An 18,487-nucleotide genomic window follows, 5' to 3' on the forward strand; every position below is an offset into this window, starting at 1 on the left:
AGAGCACCTCCTCTCCCTCAGTGGATATTTATTGACACCTAGAGTGCATCAGGCACAAGTCCTAACTGCCTGCCCTTTCCCAGTATAAAGATGGCCTTTCAAAGCCCTGAGTGCCCATGGCCTGCAAGCCTTGTGGATACACATGAGGTGACATGTCAAAGTCTCTCCAGTGAGGAATTCTGGGAACCTAGAAACTAAGTCCACATTTGGGGTCCTTTATTTTTTCTCCTTTTGTTCCTTTTTTTCCTTTATCAGGAGAGCTTGCAATCCTAGGAGAGTAGATAATTACAAACCAGAGTTGAAGGATCTTAAGGGTTACAGAGTCTACGTGTTGCCCTGTTTGCTTGAGAATATATGCCCCAGCATGAGTTAGAGTTCACATGAACACAGAATTGTAAGGTGGGGAGATTAGTCTTTGGTTCCCATGCACTTTTCATTCCTTGTTCCTTTCCACCTCTCTTATCCAGTGCTCCTCTGCCACCACAGTTTGGATCTCACCTGTGGGTCATGATCACAAAGGGCCTTACTTTCTCACTGAGCTGTTTCTATATCCAAAATAAACTGATTTCAGGGGGGCTGTGGGAATGATGCATTTTAATAGGAGTCTGTCCTGAGTGAAAAGCTGTGAAGAGCCTAAGGGACTGAGACTAATAGTGAAAAAGTTGGGGAAGGCAGAGAGGATAAGGAAGGGAAGGTCTGGAAGCAAGGCAGGAGAGAGCAAGGTCCTGGTCCGGCCACACCATTAGGCCAGGAGGGCACCAGTGCCCTCAAGCTTAACCCTTAGAGGGGTGTACAGGTCTCTGAATCCTGTGTGGGCAAGGGCACCCACAGTGCCCCTCTGTGTATGTGAAAGTGGAGGCAATGGGAAGATGCACAGGTGTCTCTGGGCTGTGTCTTTGCAGCACCCTGTGGTCACTGTGGGGTACTTCTTGGGGAGGGGTGGGCAGGGGACATGTTTGTATATGAGGTGCGGTATGATTCCTATTAGCCCACGGTGATTTGGCAGTAAGGTGAACCTACTGCAATTTTAAATCCATACTTTTCATCTGTTTTGTGCTCTAAATGAAAATGTTAGGGTAATATGTACACTAGAGTATGTTCGCTAAATAGGTTTAAAAATCTATCAGGTATGCAGCACTTAAAAAATAAAACCATTACCTTATTTAAATCTCACTATTACCCAAAGGTTAAAATAGTATAAATTGTTATCCCATTTTGCAGATAAAGAAACAGATGCTCAGACCAATAACCTAGCTTACCAAAGTTTATATAGCAGAATCTATATCCAAACCCAAGATTTGGAGGCTCTGTTCTTTGTACTCTAATACACATAAAACTTTGTTGTGGAACGGACCACGTGTGTCCAAGATGTAGCCAGGTTCACCGGCAAGGAGTTGTTAGCACTGTTTAGGGCATAAGCTTTTTGGCTGGGTCACTCCTGTGTAGAAGCAGGGTCCAGGAGACACAGGTGATACCGCAATGTATGTATTTAGGCAAAGAAAATCCATTGCTTGCCTTCTATCCTCTTAATCAACTTATCAAAGCTGAATATAAGCAACTTGAAAAACAATATAATCTATAATTACAGACAATATAAAATATTAACAGTAGGTGGTAAGGTGGTTTGAAAGTTAAAACTCTAAATCAGATACCATTGCTAAATTTGGCAAATGAAGGAAAATAAGCCCAAGATCCTTACTTAATTTCTTTGCTCCATGAAATAGTTTATGCTTCATTAAAAACAGAACAGAACAATAGTAACCTTTTTACTATCCCTATCTTCATAAGAAAAGGAGAAAAAGGTTTCTGTTTATTTCCCTAATTTGCATTTAAATAGATTCTTTTTGTCATTTATTATATACTAAGAACTAGATTTTTATCTTTCGGCAAAATTGTAGCCAGCATGAAAAAAAAATTACATAGTTTAGTTAAAAGCAAAACATGAAAAAGAAAAAAAAAAAAACAAAAATCCAAGTAGCTTACATGTAACATCTATCTTCTTAATGAGACGAAACTATGTTAGTTTTCAAACAAAGAGATAAAATTTCATTATTTAGACATGAACTTTCCTCTTAGAAGAATTTTGTTGTCATATTAAATTTTGTTAAACCTACCATTTGTAGCTTCTCAAAAAAAAAAAAAAAAAAAAAAAGATCCAAATGTTTGAAACTACTGTGGAGATATTGTCTTTAGGTTGGTTTGTTTGTTTGTTTTCCTTTAGCTTTTTTGGGTCAGTCTAGTTCAAGTGTCTTCCAGAGAGCCCAATTCCAATAGATCAAATCATAAAATGACCTGGCTGGAATGGAGCTTAGAAAGGGCCAGCTTGTCTGTGAATTAGCAACCCCAGAGCCACCTCACGCATGCATTCATTCACTTGGCAAGTATTTACTGAGAGTAAGTGGAGCTGTTTGAATCAGCCATCCCCAGGCCCTAGTGGGGCAGACCTGAGGGGAGAGAAGCAGGCTGGGTATTGGAGAGTGAATGACTTCATGTGAGGGATAGCACCTTACCTTATCTAGAACCTCACAGGGCCCTGGTGGCTGCTTTTTGTGTAGTAACTCCCCTGGGGAGACCAGGCACAAGAGGTCCTACAGCTATGTGCAGGAGGCAGGGCAATGTCCCGAGAGCCTGGCTCAACAGGCACTCAGTGAATGTGCACTGGGTGTAGTGAATGAATTCTAGACCCCGGCCTTTGCTTCTCTGAGCCTGTTTCCCAGTCTATAAAACAGCCCTAATGGACGCAGTGAGATGAAGTGTTTGAATGGACGTGTTAGGTAGAAGCTAGATATGAGAAGTCAAAGGCATGCCCTGAGGAATCTTCATCCCTTGACCTCAAAGATTTCAGAGTCCCAAAGATTTTATCCCAAGTGATAAAATGGGCAGTTAGACCTGAGCTCATGGCAAGAACAGTGATAAATAGATTGCACATGAGAAGCCTGGGGGCACAACATCCTGACCTTGGGTCTTCCAAGAGCTTGGGCCTGACTGATCAAGAGCCACAGGAGCAGAGCTTGCTCTTCTCTTCCACCTCTGCCCCAGGGTAACCCTAGACTCATTACAATGCATTTGTATTGTGGGTACAGCCCCGCCCCCATGGAAAAGGGCTGCCATGAAGAGTCTGGTACTAACCCTGTGGGCTCAAAAACTCCCCCTCCCAACCTGTGAAAGGAGTACCCCAAATGATGGGAAGCAGCATCCATTAGAGACCACCCCGCTGTGCATCACCACTCCTTCTAGCCCAGAAGGACCCACTGAATATCCAATCCCAAACAACCTAGGGGCCAGTTCCACCTCTCGGAACCTGCCTGCTCTCCCTAGATGGTATACTGTTGCTCTAATAAGACTGTTTTCTGCTTTTACTTTGGGCACTGATCCTTAATTCTTTATTGCATTGGTGCCAAGAGCTGAGACACGCTTTTTGCACTGACAGACATTTTGGACTCTAACACACCAGACAAATGTCGGGGCTGAGACTAAGCCTTTCTCTGGCTACCAAATAACACCAGTTTTCTCACTGTCATTCTTTTCTTCAAATGTTAGAAATGTAAATTGCAGCAATGAATATACCTTCTGATCCAGGAGACTCATTAAAACTATTTTCTTCTGAATGAAAAAAAAATGCATTCCATAAATTTCCGAACTGGGCTGAACGTAAAACCAGGAGCTTACCTCCTTTCAGGGAGCCACTTATCCCTTGCAAATGAGGAGAAACCCAGAAATGAGACTTGCCCAGTCTCATGGGTACTTAGTGACAGAACCAGGCTTGGAGCCAGCCCCGTCCTCATCCTACTCAGTGCACACATGCACATGAGTGCACACACACATGCACATGTGCACATATGACCACATTCTCTCCACAACCAGTTGTATTGAATGCAGAAGAAATGATGGTGACCTTTGCAGATAGCCAGGTTTGCAAGGGTGCAAGTTATATACTATAAGGCAGTAGACGCGGGCCCAGAGAAGACTTGAGACTGTCTCTCAGGAAATAGCCACCTTGGAGAGATTCTGGTTTCTGATGTCATGTGAGACCATCTGGTCCCCAGAGTAGGTCTTTTTTTCTTTCTCCCTGAGGTATGTATCACCTCTTTGGAGCTCTGCCTCCGGCACCAGTGATCTTGCCAGAACCCCCAGCCACCAGAGAGCTGCTGGTGTGCTCCACGGTGGAGGCAGAATTGAGGAATGGCCTGGGTGTGGACATTGTGTGAGAAGCCCATTCAGAGAAGTGCATAGTTTCTTCTGCGCACCCTACTCTTGCCTGTCTTTTCATTCCCTTCTCTTCTTGCTTTCCAGCCTGACTGGCCCCTATCCAGCAAGCCCTGCTCTGTAGTCCAGCAGGGACTTGGCACCAGGCAATCTAATCATTCTGGTGCTAGCATGTAACTTCACTGCTTATTTGCGTATCTAAATAGTCATTTAACAGAAAATACAGGGAAGGTCACTTCTCGGCCACTGTGATATCCAAGAAAGCATATGGAGTGAGTGCTTTTCATCACAAGTTCTAAGGACTTAAGGCATTTCAGATTTTCATTAACTTTATTGATTCTTTTGTCAATAAGGAACAGAGATGAGAAATTATTTTAAAATGGGGTTGAGAGGCGGAATTTTAAAGATCTAAAATTACAGAATAAGATTCCTCTACACTCCTGGGGCACTTGTCTTCTTTTTCCCTTTGTCCTTAAGAATAATTGCGGGAGGAGGGAGAGCCCTGACCTGTGCCAGCGCCCTGGAGATGACTACTGCTGTCAGACCCAGGATACTGCACACAGCAGATGTTGACCCAGACTCTGCAGGAGCCCCCAGCCTGAAACATCCTCTGATCCTCGAAAGTGAGGAGTGATACTTTCCTTCTTCCTTTATTATCCCAGAGAGATAGCTGAGAGTGATCTGGGTAATTCAAAAGGGAGAATCACTTCCAAACCATGCATGATTGCATTTGGAAGGTGATGTGTTTATACTTAACTGTGAGTTACCACAGCCTTGATGTCTCTCTCCTGACCTCCTGACACAGAAGTCTAACGGCCCACAGTGCACCTCTGCTTGAAATTCTCATCAGCCTCTCAAACTTGGCACATCTAAGACAGAACCTGCTATCTCCTGATCCCCACCCCAGCTTCTTATCCTCCTCTTTATGTGGCACTCATGGTAGCACCTTTCCTATGAGGACCCAGGGTGCTGTGCCAGACACCTGGCTATTCCCTACCTCTTCCTCACCCTCCCTCCCAGAATAACTATGAGTCCTCGGTCCTGTTCCCAGGAGCTCTCAAGCCTGTCTACTCCTGCCCATGGCAGACTCCGCTACCATGCCCCTAACCCAGTCTTCCAGATTCTAATCCCCACCCACCCCTCGTCACCAGGATTACTGTGACAGCTTCCTAACCCTTCTCTCTGCCCTGCCTCACCCCTCCAGTCCACATCCCTCAGTGCGATCAAAGCTCATATCACACTTCGCTGCTCTGCTTAAAACCTTCCACTGCTGCTTGTTGCCCACAGAATGTAGTCCAGGTTTCTTAAAGCCTGTGTCCAGGGCTCTCCATAGTCAGCTGCCTCATCTGCCTCTCCAGCCACATCTTCTCCTCACGTCAGGCTCTGGAAGCACAGCTGGGATGCTTCCAGAAGCTGCACATACTGGCTGCCCCAAGTTCTGCCTCTTAGGTCTTCCCATTGCCTGGAGCTCCCATCTCCCTCACCCAACCCTGGCTAATTCCAGGTGGCACCTCCTATGGGAAGCCTTCTCTGCTCTTCCTTGTCCCCACTCCATTAAGGGTGGGAGCTAGCATGGAAGAACATATGGGACTTTATCTTGATAGATTTTTTTCAAGTCATGATTTTAATCAAGTCCTGTGCCAAGTTGTACTAGCATTATATCTGAGTCCCTGTCTGTTTTCCATACTGGCCTTTAAACCACTTTTAAACCTAAGAACCATATTTTAGTCACTCTTGTTTTCCATTGCCTTGGACCATACCTGGCACATAGCAAGTGTCTTGTAAATGTAAAAGGTTGAATACAACTGAAAAAGCAAATTCACTTCGCTGTTCAAAGGGGAATAATAAGTGAGTCTGAGGTTCTGCCTCTAGGAAGGCTGGAGCCATCTTTGCAGCTTCTCCGCCTGCACCTGTGCTCGGCTCCTCCATGCTCTTGCTCTGCAGCGGAGCCCGTCCCAAACTATGGGGCTTCAGTTCCAAGTATAGGAGTCGTCTTTTCAAAGGCTTCACACCTTTCCTGTTACATCACTTGACTGCACTTGGATGATAAAGAGGATTTCTTGGCTTGGGTACTAGGGAAGTCCAGAAACAAGCCAGAGATCAGGCAAAGCTCAATCAGGGATCTGCCTGCCTCCTGTCAGTGTTTTGGCTATACCCTTTCTCTGCTCATCAGCTTCACCCTTAGGCTGCCAGCAGAATGGCTGTAACAATTTGAGGCTCAGGGTCACAATGACAGTATCAGAGGACCGGAAATTATATCTGAAGAACTAGGTTCTATTTTCCCAGACCAGTGTCTTATTCTACTGAATTGGATAACATTCCTTTTCTGAGACAATCCCTTTGGCTGGGAAATGTCCTACACTGACTGGCTTAGATGTGGTGTCCTGAGGATGGATAACCTTTAGAGTGATCCCTCCCTTGGAACTGGGGTTCTGGTCAGCTCCCCTTAATGTGTGTGTGCTGCCTGGGAGAGAGGTGGAAGCCGAAACAAAAACCAGGGTAGAGAGCTAAGGGGAGGAAAATGGCTCAGTGCCCACTGCGCCAGGCAGTGCTCACCCTGCCCCCCAAATCCCTCCTCTTCTGGTTCCTGATAGGTTATAGCAGAAACCTTGGAATTGGGGGGCTGTGGAGTCATGAGAAAAGGTGGTTTAGTCCAGAGTCACTTCAACAATGTGTGTGGTTGGGTGACATGATATGGATCAGTGGCATGTTAGGGTGCCCTGTTGCTTCTCTTCTGCTAGTGCAGTAGGGAGTGGATTAAGCCTCCATGTTGTGCCCTCAGCGCCTGTCCCTAAAACGAGCATGGTGTCCTTTTGAGGCTTTGTAAATGTTTTTCCAAAGGAGTAGTAGATAGGGGTAATAACAATAGCTTTTTCCCCCCATCTCCCTGATTCTCTCATTCCTTTTCTCTTCTTCCCCTAGGCTCCATAGAGTAGCACAGAGGCTGATGCATCCTTATGCTAAAAGTGAGGGCTTTCCTGGGAGACCAGGCTGTGGGCCACCCCCACTCTGAGAATGATGACTGGTTCTCACTGGGCTCCGGCAGGAGGACTCTTTTTTTTTTTCTCCAGTAGCTCAAAGTTTTGCACTGTTGGACCCATGACCCTTCTGACTACTCTGTACCTTCTTGTCACCTCTAGATGTTCGACTGGATAAGCCACAACAAGGAATTATTCCTCCAGAGCCATACGGAGATCGGCGTGAGCTACCAGCATGCTCTAGACCTGCAGACACAGCACAATCACTTTGCCATGAACTCCATGGTGAGTAGAGGGCCTGCTTTCTGTACTGCCTCTGGGGGCTGGGCAGTGGGGGTGGGAGGACCTGGGGGGGGGGAGGAGAAGAAGGAGGGAGGGGTGGAAATAGACTTGAGACCTGAGTGAAAAGGAGGAACTCTAAACATGCGGATTCTGTAGCATTCCGTGGGGACGTGTGCAGGACACATGGCCAGCCTGCTGTTCCTATTGCAGATTATGGCTCCATTTCTGCCTCTGGACTCTGTTTTACTTGGTGAAAGAAAGGTGCTGGGATTGTAGAAGGCATTTGCTCGGCACAGGACTATAAGGGAAAGTCACCAGTTCCACTCTGCTGATTTAACCAACATTTTTGGGTCCTTAGCATATGTGAGTGACTGAACTGGGATGGTGTGGGACCGCAGGCTCATTGGAAACAGTTGAGTGAATTGGGGCTGTTTAGACTGGAGAAGGGCAGCCTTAAGGGATACATAATTGCTGCCTTCAGATATATGAAGGTTTACCTTGGAGAAAGGAGGGTAGAATTGCTTTGTGTTGGTCTAGAAGGCAGAACTGTGGGGGAGTGCAGTTGGAAGGGGAGGCAGGATGTGGCTCAGGCGGGTGGGAGGCCCTGGGAGCTAGCAAACTCCCCAGGTTGAAGAGTGTTCAAGCAGATGCTGAATTCACAGAGAGATATTTGCTAGCTGTGTGGCCATATGGAATTTATTTCTCTGGGCTTCAGTTTCTTCATTTGTAAAATGACAGTAATAACTACCTTATAAGGTTGTTGTGAGGGTACAATTAGTTAATTGTAAAGCGCTTAGAGTTGCGCCTGGTTCATAGTAAGTTATCAGTTAATATTGGTGTTATGATGATGATGATGATGATGATGATGATGTAGAGGTCTAGTCCAGATAAAACCTATGATCCTTTGTAAACCTAACACTTTGGGATACTGTTTTTTCTGTGTGGTTGCCCCAAGACTTTATTTCAAAATCTTGTCTGCCCTTTGAACCTACTTTACTCAAAATGCCTGTAGCCTAATTTTTCTCTGACTTACCTCCCTCTGTTCTTCTGCCAGCTCTTCCTACTTGTGCTCCTGGTCAAAAAGAATAGCTCCACTGCCACACACACACACACACACACACACACACACACCCGCCACACACACACACAAACACCAACCCCACCATATATCTGAACACCAAAGACACCTTCTTATTTCAGCCAGTGGTGCTGGGAGGGGGGGGGGGGCAAGTGTTAGGAAAACATAAAACATGGAGGATCACAGAGGCCAGGAAGGAAGGGAGTTTCATTTTCTACCAGGTTGTTTTAAATATGCTACGTACTAAATTTCATGTCCTGAAGAAGAAACCATTTTGGCCTTAAGTTGTTCAGTGTCTAGTTGGGGAAATAACCCAATCATGATGTAGCTTGATATATGCAGTGATAGAGATATGCTGAGTTAACAAGAACTCTAATATCTCAGTGGTTTAAAACAATAGGGATTTATTTCTTGGTCCTACCATATGCCCATCACTGGCCGGTAGGAGTTCTGCTCATCAAGGTCACTGGGGACTCAGGCTGGCAGAGCAGCCGCCGTCTCACATGCTGCTGGTTGCCCCGCACTTGCTGGCTCTGAAGCCTTCTGCCTAGAAGTGTCACATGCCACTTTTAATCACATCTCATTAGCTGACATCAGGCATACGGCCACATCTAACCTGCTGAGTGGAGATGTATGTCCTACCATGTGTTCGGGAGAAGAGAGCGGGGTATTTGTGAATAGCCCTAATGACTAACACAGGGAACCATAGCAAGGTATAAGTCAGAGATGATCGTCATGAAATTAGCATAGCAAGAGAACTGTGGCTACAGAATAGGAGGTTGTAGGACCAGGCAAGGAAAACATCAACACTGATTTTGTTATCAGTTTTGCCTACAATAGACTTGTGTCTTCATCTAAATGTAAAGACTCATTTCCTTCTAACTAGTCTCCTATAATTATGTCTCATCCCTGGCTCACTTTAGTCACAGAGGAGCAAAGCAATTGATCACAGGTGATTAAGAATGTGAACTCAAATCTAGTCAAGTTTGATTATCTGGGTGCCTTGTGGACGTCCCCTGGTGAATTTTACAAATTCTGTGCCAGAATCTTCATGTCACCCAACTGCTTGGCCCTGAGGCAGACAAACTCATTTTAATAAGAAGCAAAGACAAACATAATTAGGGAGGTAACTCTGCTACCAAGCCCCTCAAAACAATGAACTACAAAGCTAAATAGAGCCTTTGGCTTTGAATTATCTGCACCACTGCTCTTCTCTGTTAATATGGATCACTGAGAGTTAATGGCACAACAGAAACCTTTCTCATGACAAATTTACTTTGGAAGTCTCCATTTTCAGGACAAAAACAAGGGAGGAAATTTACTGAAGGGAAGCCTCTTGTGGAGCTGGGAGAGAGAGAAGAGATTTAATATACAACAGCCAATTAGCATGCTCAGCCCATCTCATAGTCTCCAACGGCTGGCTGTGAAGGCATGCCACACTCAGAGGCCTCCTTGGACTGATTAGGTTGGCTTTCCTCTCTGGCTGTAGGGCAAGGGAAGGGAAATCCCAGGGTTGTTTGATCAAACTGCCCGGGCACCAGTGCTTTATAAATGTGGCTTTGTGCCTTTGTTAACCAGTAGGTTTACAGGTTTGTTATTAAAAACAACTCCCGCAAAGAGGGATGTCAGCATCCCAAACAGGTGAAAGGAGAGAATTATAGACTCCTTTTCTCTGGCCTGAGTGATGGATGTTGCTGCCAAGAAACAGATGAATGCAAGCAGCCACTCCTGGAGCCCAGTGACCATAGAATGATCAGCTACTCAGGGGAGGTGTGAATGTGGATTGTTCTGTAAATTTACTGAGGCATTTCTGTTACTGTTCTTGGAAATTATACACCCACCTATACATATGCCCACAAATCTGTCCATGTAAAGGTACATATAGCATACTTTGATTCAGGTTATAGGTAAGTTCTTTGGTATCGAATCCTCTTTTACTGCTGAAATAGGTCAGTGATTCCATACCTTTCGGGAAAGTCACAGACCCCCTTGAAATCTAATAAGGGTTGTGGGTCCTTTCCCCAGAGTAATGTGTATATGAACACATTTTTAAAAGATAATTTTAGGGGATTCAAGAGTATCCTAAAACTTTTCAGTCAACCTTCCCAGTTTAAGATCTTAACATCATGACTTCCTCATTCATTCATTCATTCCACAAATAATTAAGAATCAGATACTGTGCTGGATATTGTGCAGATAATAGTGAACGAAAGAGAGATGGTCTGTTCCATGGAGGTTCCAGTGTAGAGACAAATGTTTAATAAATAATCTCACCAATAAATATATAATTGTAAACTAGTAAGTCTTAGATTTGAAGAGTAGTTATGCTATGATAGAGTGTAATAAAAGGATCTCTATTTAAATGGGGGAGTCATGTACATTTAAACAAAATTTTTTTACATTTATTTATTTTTTGAGAGACATAGAGAGACAGAGCACAAGTTGGGGAGGGGCAGAGAGAGAAGGAGACACAGAATCTGAAGGAGGCTCCAGACTCTGAGCTGTCAGCACAGAGCCCGACGTGGGGCTTGCCCACAAACCATGAGGTCATGACCTGAACCAAAGTCGGATGTTTAACTGACTGAGCCACCCAGGCGCCCCTCATGTACATTTTTAAATTGACAATCAACCCCGACTTAAAGCTCATTTTTTTTTTTTTTTTTACTGATGGTAATTAATGTTCTGTGAATTAGTTCTACAATGGATCGAAGAACTTACAATTACAGAAGCCCCAAGTATGTTGTTTTATAAACAAAAGTAATCAACTTTATCTGTTTTTTAAGTTTTGTTTGTGTCTAATTTTATATACTGGCTAAAGACCCAACTCCAGCTGAGATGACTACTACTGAGAAGTAACTACATATCATTAAATCATGGAAGAAAAGCCAGAAATTTCCCAAGTTCTGTCAATGAATTGGTACCAATAAAGGCCATGAATTATTAACACACCAAGAGTGTGGGAGTGATACCCTACTGCATAAGGTACATGAGCAACTCTGAAAGAAAAAAGATTAAAATTGGTCGATATTTGAATTTTTGCCACAACATGTTCTTTTACAGTTCCCACTGGGGAATCCTAGTTTTTTTGAATTTCAAAATAACAATGATAATAATAATAATAAAAATATCCCACCTACATAACCTAGTAAGAAGATATTCTCTGGTTTCTTACAGTGCCTCAGAAAGCCAGGTTTCTTAAGCTCTCGGGGGCACTCTTCTTGCTTAATTTTGCCTGCTGCTGTGGGAGCCTTTCTCACAAATTCTCTTTCCTCTGAGTGTGGGCTTTTCCTCTGATGGGAATGTGGACAGATGGAAGTAGGGTTGAGCTGTAATATGGAATAGAACAATTCCATAGTCATCCATGTTCTATTTCTTCATGAAAAACACTAACAGGAGTAAATCCAAACATAATGCAGCCTTATTTACAATTTTAATTAGCAGGTTCTTTGGGAAAAAGTAAATTGCTAATGGTTTCTGTCTAGAGTTTTAAAAAATGGAATGATGTTCATTTTCTATTATTATGACTGTGAGGATTCACATTAATGATAACCATGTGCAGCTGGGTGGTAGGAATCCTTTTTGCTAGAGCATGTTTGATAGCTGCTTTAATGCTATTAATTTGTTCACCAGAGGCACATATTCCCATTTGACTGTGTGTAAATCAGACCAATTGTAGCCAAGCCTTGGTGTTCTTTCTCTTTGTTTTGAGGAGAAATTACAAATGGTAGCACCAAGGAAAAGTCAAACCTGGTGCAAAAGAAATAAAGATTCTGAAGTGGGTCTCCTGCCCCCAATTTGAAAAGCCTTGTTCTGGGATTATCTGTCATCTTTGATGCTTGGCATCCCCAAGCCATGATGCTGCAGCAAGTCCCCAACCCCAAATAGGGAGCACTTCCTATAATGACAGTATTTCTAGATTTCAGTGTAAATACACACACACACACACACACACACACACACACACACACACACACGCACACACTCTGTTGTGATGTTTAAGTAGCCAGTGTTTGATCCTACCATAGCTGCAAAGCCCCTTGGTAGATAAAGAACTTGCTTAAAGAAGAAGAAAAAGATGAAGAGGAGGAGGAGGAAGAGATAAATCTTATCTGTTATGCATTAGTCTTTTTTTTTTTTTAAATATTTTTATTTATTTTTGAGACAGAGAGAGACAGAGCATGAGCAGGGGAGGGGCAGAGAGAGAGGGAGACACAGAATCCGAAGCAGGGTCCAGGCTCTGAGCTGTCAGCACAGAGCCTGACACGGGGCTTGAACTCACAGACTGTGAGATCATGACCTGAGCTGAAGTTGGACGCTCAACCGACTGAGCCACCCAGGCGCCCCTGTATTAGTCTTTGTAGTACATTTTTTTTTTCAAAGATTCACATAGTAAGCTTGCTAAAAACTCAGTTTCTTTTGGCTTGCACCCTAGTCAAAGAAAATAATCTCTGGAGGATGGGGCCCCAGGAACCTGCATTTTTAACAAGATTCCCCGCGTGATTTATATGCACATTAAAGCTAGAGAACTGTTGTTCTGTGGAATCTATATATATGAAATAGTCACCCTCTAAAATAAAGCACTGCAGGGGCGCCTGGGTGGCGCAGTCGGTTAAGCGTCCGACTTCAGCCAGGTCACGATCTCGCGGTCCGTGAGTTCGAGCCCCACGTCAGGCTCTGTCTGGGCTGATGGCTCAGAGCCTGGAGCCTGTTTCCGATTCTGTGTCTCCCTCTCTCTCTGCCCCTTCCCCGTTCATGCTCTGTCTCTCTCTGTCCCAAAAATAAATAAACGTTGAAAAAAAAAAAATTAAAAAAATAAATAAATAAATAAAATAAAGCACTGCAAATTCTGAAAGATAGTGCACTTCCAGCATAACAGCATGAGAAACTCCACAGATCCAGTCTTCAGTGAAACTGGTGAAAATTATTTTATTTTATTTTATTTTATTTTATTTTATTTTATTTTATTTTATTTTATTTTAAAATTTGTTTAAACGTTTATTTATTTTTGAGGCAGAGAGAGACAGAGCATGAATGGGGGAGGGTCAGAAAGAAGGAGACACAGAATCTGAAACAGGCTCCAGGCTCTGAGCTGTCAGCACAGAGCCTGACGCGGGGCTCGAACTCACGGACCGCGAGATCATGACCTGAGCCGAAGTCGGCTGCCTAACCAACTGAGACACCCAGGCGCCCCAAGTGGTGAAATTATTTTAAAAGAACCATTTTAAGTCTCTGGAAATGGTCCTGAGTGCATTCAACAAATGAAGAGATGCATATTCAAGAAAACTACTAAAACTCAATAAGAACGTTGAACCTATGGTATCTGAACCAAGATCCACTCTCTCCCTTTCCCCTCCCAGTTCAATAAGATGAAATTGCCCTCCAAACTGGTACAACCAAGAACACAGGGCCCCTGGCTCCCAGTTGAAGACTGTCATTATAGGACATTTCTTATCCTATTTAAAGTTACCTGTTGCTGAAGCCAAATTCCAGTGAAAGTGGCCAAGCAAGGAGGACTCCTTCTTCTGCCTAGCTCCTACTCAGGGAACAGAGGTTCTGCCATAGGTGCAACACTGCTGAGAATTCTCGGGCTCCAGTCTCCCTTGCCCCAGCTTGTAAGACAGAGATTCCAGGCTGGGAAAGGCAAACGGAGGCCTGAGGCTACTCATCCCATTCACTGAGTGTTCAGCTACTAAAGTAGGGTGTCAGTCAGGAACTACACTTTTATCCCTAACCCCAGCTACAGAGCCATGGCTCAGAGATTTTGCCTGGGAGTAGAAACAAACTAAAACTAAGAGCTTTAAGTCTTTTCCCAAAGGAACTGACCTCATTTGCAACAGAGTGGAGAAGTTTAAGCCAACAGCAGTCTCAAAAATACCCTTAGGGAGATTCTGGTGGAAAGCAATTGGGAGATTGGTAGAGTCATTGGAGATATGGGATAAACAGTAAGCAGGCTAGTGTGCTGGAGAGAACTGGGGAATGAGACTTCCTGGAGCCAGAACAGATCTCAAACACTGACCTCACAGACTATCCCTTCAAAGTAGACTAAATTTGGTTGGATAAGTCTGTGGAGCATTTTTATGCCCCCAGGACGTTGTTGAAAATAAGAGAATAATCACCTGGAAATTAGTGGAATTTCATAGCAACATGTGGTCAGAGCAAGAGAAAATTTAAGAGAGTACTACTAAGACCACTGTCATCCCAGGATGTCCATGGGAATACACAAGGCTGCACCACCTAGGGAACAACATCAGAGGTCACTCACTATGGGAGCTGAGGTGGAAATAGTCTTCACTAAAATAGTCCAGCCAGTCACAAAACAAGTAAGCAAGCAAATAACAATAACAAGCCCCAGGAGTGGGGGACTGGAACCCTGAGTTGCTATAATATATTATCTAAAATGTCCAGTTTCCAAAAAAAAATTAAGACACACAAAGGAACAGAAAAATATGGCCAGGAAAAAAGGAAAAAATAGATAAAAAGCATACATTGGAAATAGCAGGCAACAGAAACTGCCTATGAGAATGAGCAGATGTCAGATTTGATAAAAATTTCAAACTGTCCATTATAACTATGTTTTTTAAATTTATTTTATTTTTTAATGTTCATTTATTTTTGAGACAGAGAGAGAGAGAGACAAACAGAGCATGATCGGGGAGGTACAGAGAGAGAGGGAGACACAGAATCTGAGCTGTCAGCACAGAGCATGACGCAGGGCTTGAACCCACAAGCCATAAATTCATGACCTGAGCTGAAGTCGGATACTCAACCGAGTGAGCCACCCAGGCGCCCCATAACTTTTTATTTTAAAAAAATGAAACTAGGGGCGCCTGGGTGGCTCAGTCGGTTAAGCGTCCGACTTCAGCTCAGGTCATGATCTCGCGGTCTGTGAGTTCGAGCCCCACGTCGGGCTCTGGGCTGATGGCTCAGAGCCTGGAGCCTGCTTCCGATTCTGTGTCTCCCTCTCTCTCTGACCCTCCCCCGTTCATGCTCTGTCTCTCTCTGTCTCAAAAATAAATAAAAACGTTTAAAAAAATTAAAAAAAAAATAAAACTAAAGGAAACAATGATTAAAGAAGTAAAGGAAGTTTTGATGATAATGTCTCCATAAACAGAGTATATCACTAAAGAGATGGAAATTATAAAAATGAACCAAAAGGAAATTCTGGATTTGAAAAATACAATTACTGAAATGAAAAATTCACTAGAGAAGCTCAACAGTAGGTTTGAACTGTCAGAAGAAAGAATTAGCGACCTTTAAAATAGATCAAATAGATCAGTATAAATTATACAATCTGAAGAATAGATAGAAAAAACACAGAGCCTCAGAAAAATATGGGCTACCATTAAGCACACCAACATATGCATAATGGGAGTACTAAAAGAAGAGGAGAGAAAGAAAGGCACAGAAAAAAATATTAGAAGAAATAATGGCGAAATCTTCCCAAATTCACTGAAAAATATTACACAGCCAAGGAAGTTTACGAAGCTGTAAGTAAGATAACTGCAAAGACATCTACAAACAGGTACACCATAGTAAAAATACTGAAAGCAAAGACAAAGAGAAAATCTTGAAAGCAGCATGAAAAAAGTAACTGTTACAAGGGAACACAAATAAGATTAATAGCTGATTTCTCATCAGAAACAATGGAAGCCAGAAGGAAGTGAGAGAATATATTAAGTGCTCAAAGGAAAACACTGTCAACCAAGAATCCTATATCCAGCAAAGTTTTCATAAATGAAGGTGAAATAAAGATATTCCTAGATAAACAAAGATTGAGAAAATTTGTTGTCAGCAAACAAACTTTATGATAAATAGTAAAAGAAGACCCTAAACAGTAATTTGAATCCACACAAAAAGACAAAAAGTACCAGTAAAGGTAATTATGTAATTATAAAAGACAACATAAATGCACATGCCTTCTTTTTCTCTTAATTGATTTACAAATTAATTGTATAACATAATAATTATAAAATGTGCTATTGGGCCTGTAACATATAGAAATATATTTTCCAGTAACAGCACAAGTTGCTGAATGAGAACAAAGCTGTATTGGACTAAGGAAATTACTTCATATGGTAACTTGAATCCACAGATGCAAATGAAAAGACGCAGAAATGATAAATAAGGAAGTTAATATAACAAAAGCTATAAATATATACTTATTTTCTTTTTTTGTTTCTGTTTCTTTAAAAGACATATATAAAGGGGTGCCTGGGTGGCTTAGTAGGTTAAGCGTCCACCTTTGGCTCAGGTCATGATCTCACAGTTCATGGGTTTGAGCCCTGCATTGGGCTCGGTGCTGATAGCTCAGAGCCTGGAGCCTGCTTCATATTCTGTGTCTCCCTCTCTCTCTGCCCCTCCCCTGCTTGTACTCTGTCTCTCTGTCTCTCTGAAAAATAAACACTAAAAAATATATTTTAAAAAAAGACATATATAAAAATTGACACTATAACAAACTAACCTTAAATTTATAGCATTTATAGATGTAATGTATATAGTAGTAATAGCACAAAAAAAGAAGGAAGGGAATAAAACAATATAGGAATAATATTTTTATATCTCACTGGAATTAAGTCAGTATACATCTGAAGCTGATTCTGATAATGGAAGATATATATGGTAAGCTCTAGAACAGTGGCTAAAAAAATAACTCAGAGAATATAGTGAAAAAAATCAGTAAAAATATTAAAATGCTACATTATAAAATGATTACCTAATGCAAAAGAAAGCAGTACAGGAAAAATAAAGGTATAAAAAGTGTGACATAGATTAAAAGTAAAATGGCAGATATAAATCCACCTATATCAATAATGACATTAAATGTGAAAAGGGTAACCACTCTAATCAAACGTAGAGATTGTCTGACTGAATTTTTAAAAAAGTACAAGATCCAACTACAGATTGTCTATAGGAGACACACTTCAGATTCAAAAATTATAATGCATTGAAAGTAAAAGGGTGGAAAAGGATATATTATGCAAACAACAACCACGAGAAAGCCAGAATGGTTCCAGTAATAACAGACTTTTAAATAGACTTTGAAACAAGCAAACAAAAAAGTGTTACTAGAGATACAGAGGGACATTTTGTAATGATAAAAGGGTTACTCCATCAAGAAGGTATAACACTTATCTGAACATATATGTACCTAGCAATACAGCATCAAAATACATGAAACAAAACTGACAGAAATGAAGGGAGAACACAGTTCAACAATAATAGCTGGAGACTTCAACACTCTCACTTTTAATAATGGACAGAGCAACTAAGCAGACGATCAGCAAGAAAATAGAAAACTTGAACAAGGAAATAGAGGCTATAAACCAATTGACCTAACAGACATCATAGCATACTCTATCCAACAACAGCAGACCACACATTCTTTTCAAGGGTACATGAAAATTATCCAGGATAGATCATATGCTAGGTCATAAAACAAACCTCAAGAAATAAAAAGGATAAAAATAATACAACGTTCTCTGGCCACAATGGAATAAAATTCTAAATCAAAAACAGAAAGAAATTTGGGAAATTTTGCAAACATGTGGAAATTAAATAACATATTCCTAAATATACAATGGGTCTAAGAAGAAATAAAAAAGAAATTGGAAAATACTTGAAATGAATGAAAGTGAGACATAACTTATTAAAACTTACAGGATGCAACTAACAGTGCTTAGAGATAAATTTAGAGATGTAAATACCTGTGTTAAAAAAATTCTCAAATTAATAATCTAACCTTCCACCTTAAGGCACTGGAAAAAGAACAAAGTAAACCTAAAGCAAGCAGGAATAAGGAAATAATAAAATTAGAGTTGAAATTAATGAATTAGAGAATAGAAAACAACATAGAAAAATCAGTGAAACCAAAAGCTGGTTCTTTGAAAAGGTCAACAAAATTAACAAAACTTTAGCTAGATTCTAGGCCAAGAAAAACAGAATT

General features: G+C 42.0%; 1 protein-coding gene across 20 annotated transcripts in view; it reads left to right on the forward strand.

Moving 5' to 3' along the window:
* The window catches only part of KALRN (kalirin RhoGEF kinase), a 673,147-nt gene that overhangs the window by 249,642 nt on the left and 405,018 nt on the right, over positions 1-18,487 (forward strand). For all 20 annotated transcript variants that reach the window (XM_040484739.1, XM_040484740.1, XM_040484741.1 and 17 more), the window contains exon 6: positions 7,347-7,469. In XM_040484739.1, coding sequence (XP_040340673.1) covers positions 7,347-7,469 — 123 coding nt within the window. The remainder of the gene's footprint in view (positions 1-7,346; positions 7,470-18,487) is intronic.

This window comes from Herpailurus yagouaroundi, unplaced genomic scaffold (assembly GCF_014898765.1).
Source record: "Herpailurus yagouaroundi ecotype Mexico unplaced genomic scaffold, PumYag 162, whole genome shotgun sequence".
NCBI lineage: Eukaryota > Metazoa > Chordata > Mammalia > Carnivora > Felidae > Herpailurus > Herpailurus yagouaroundi.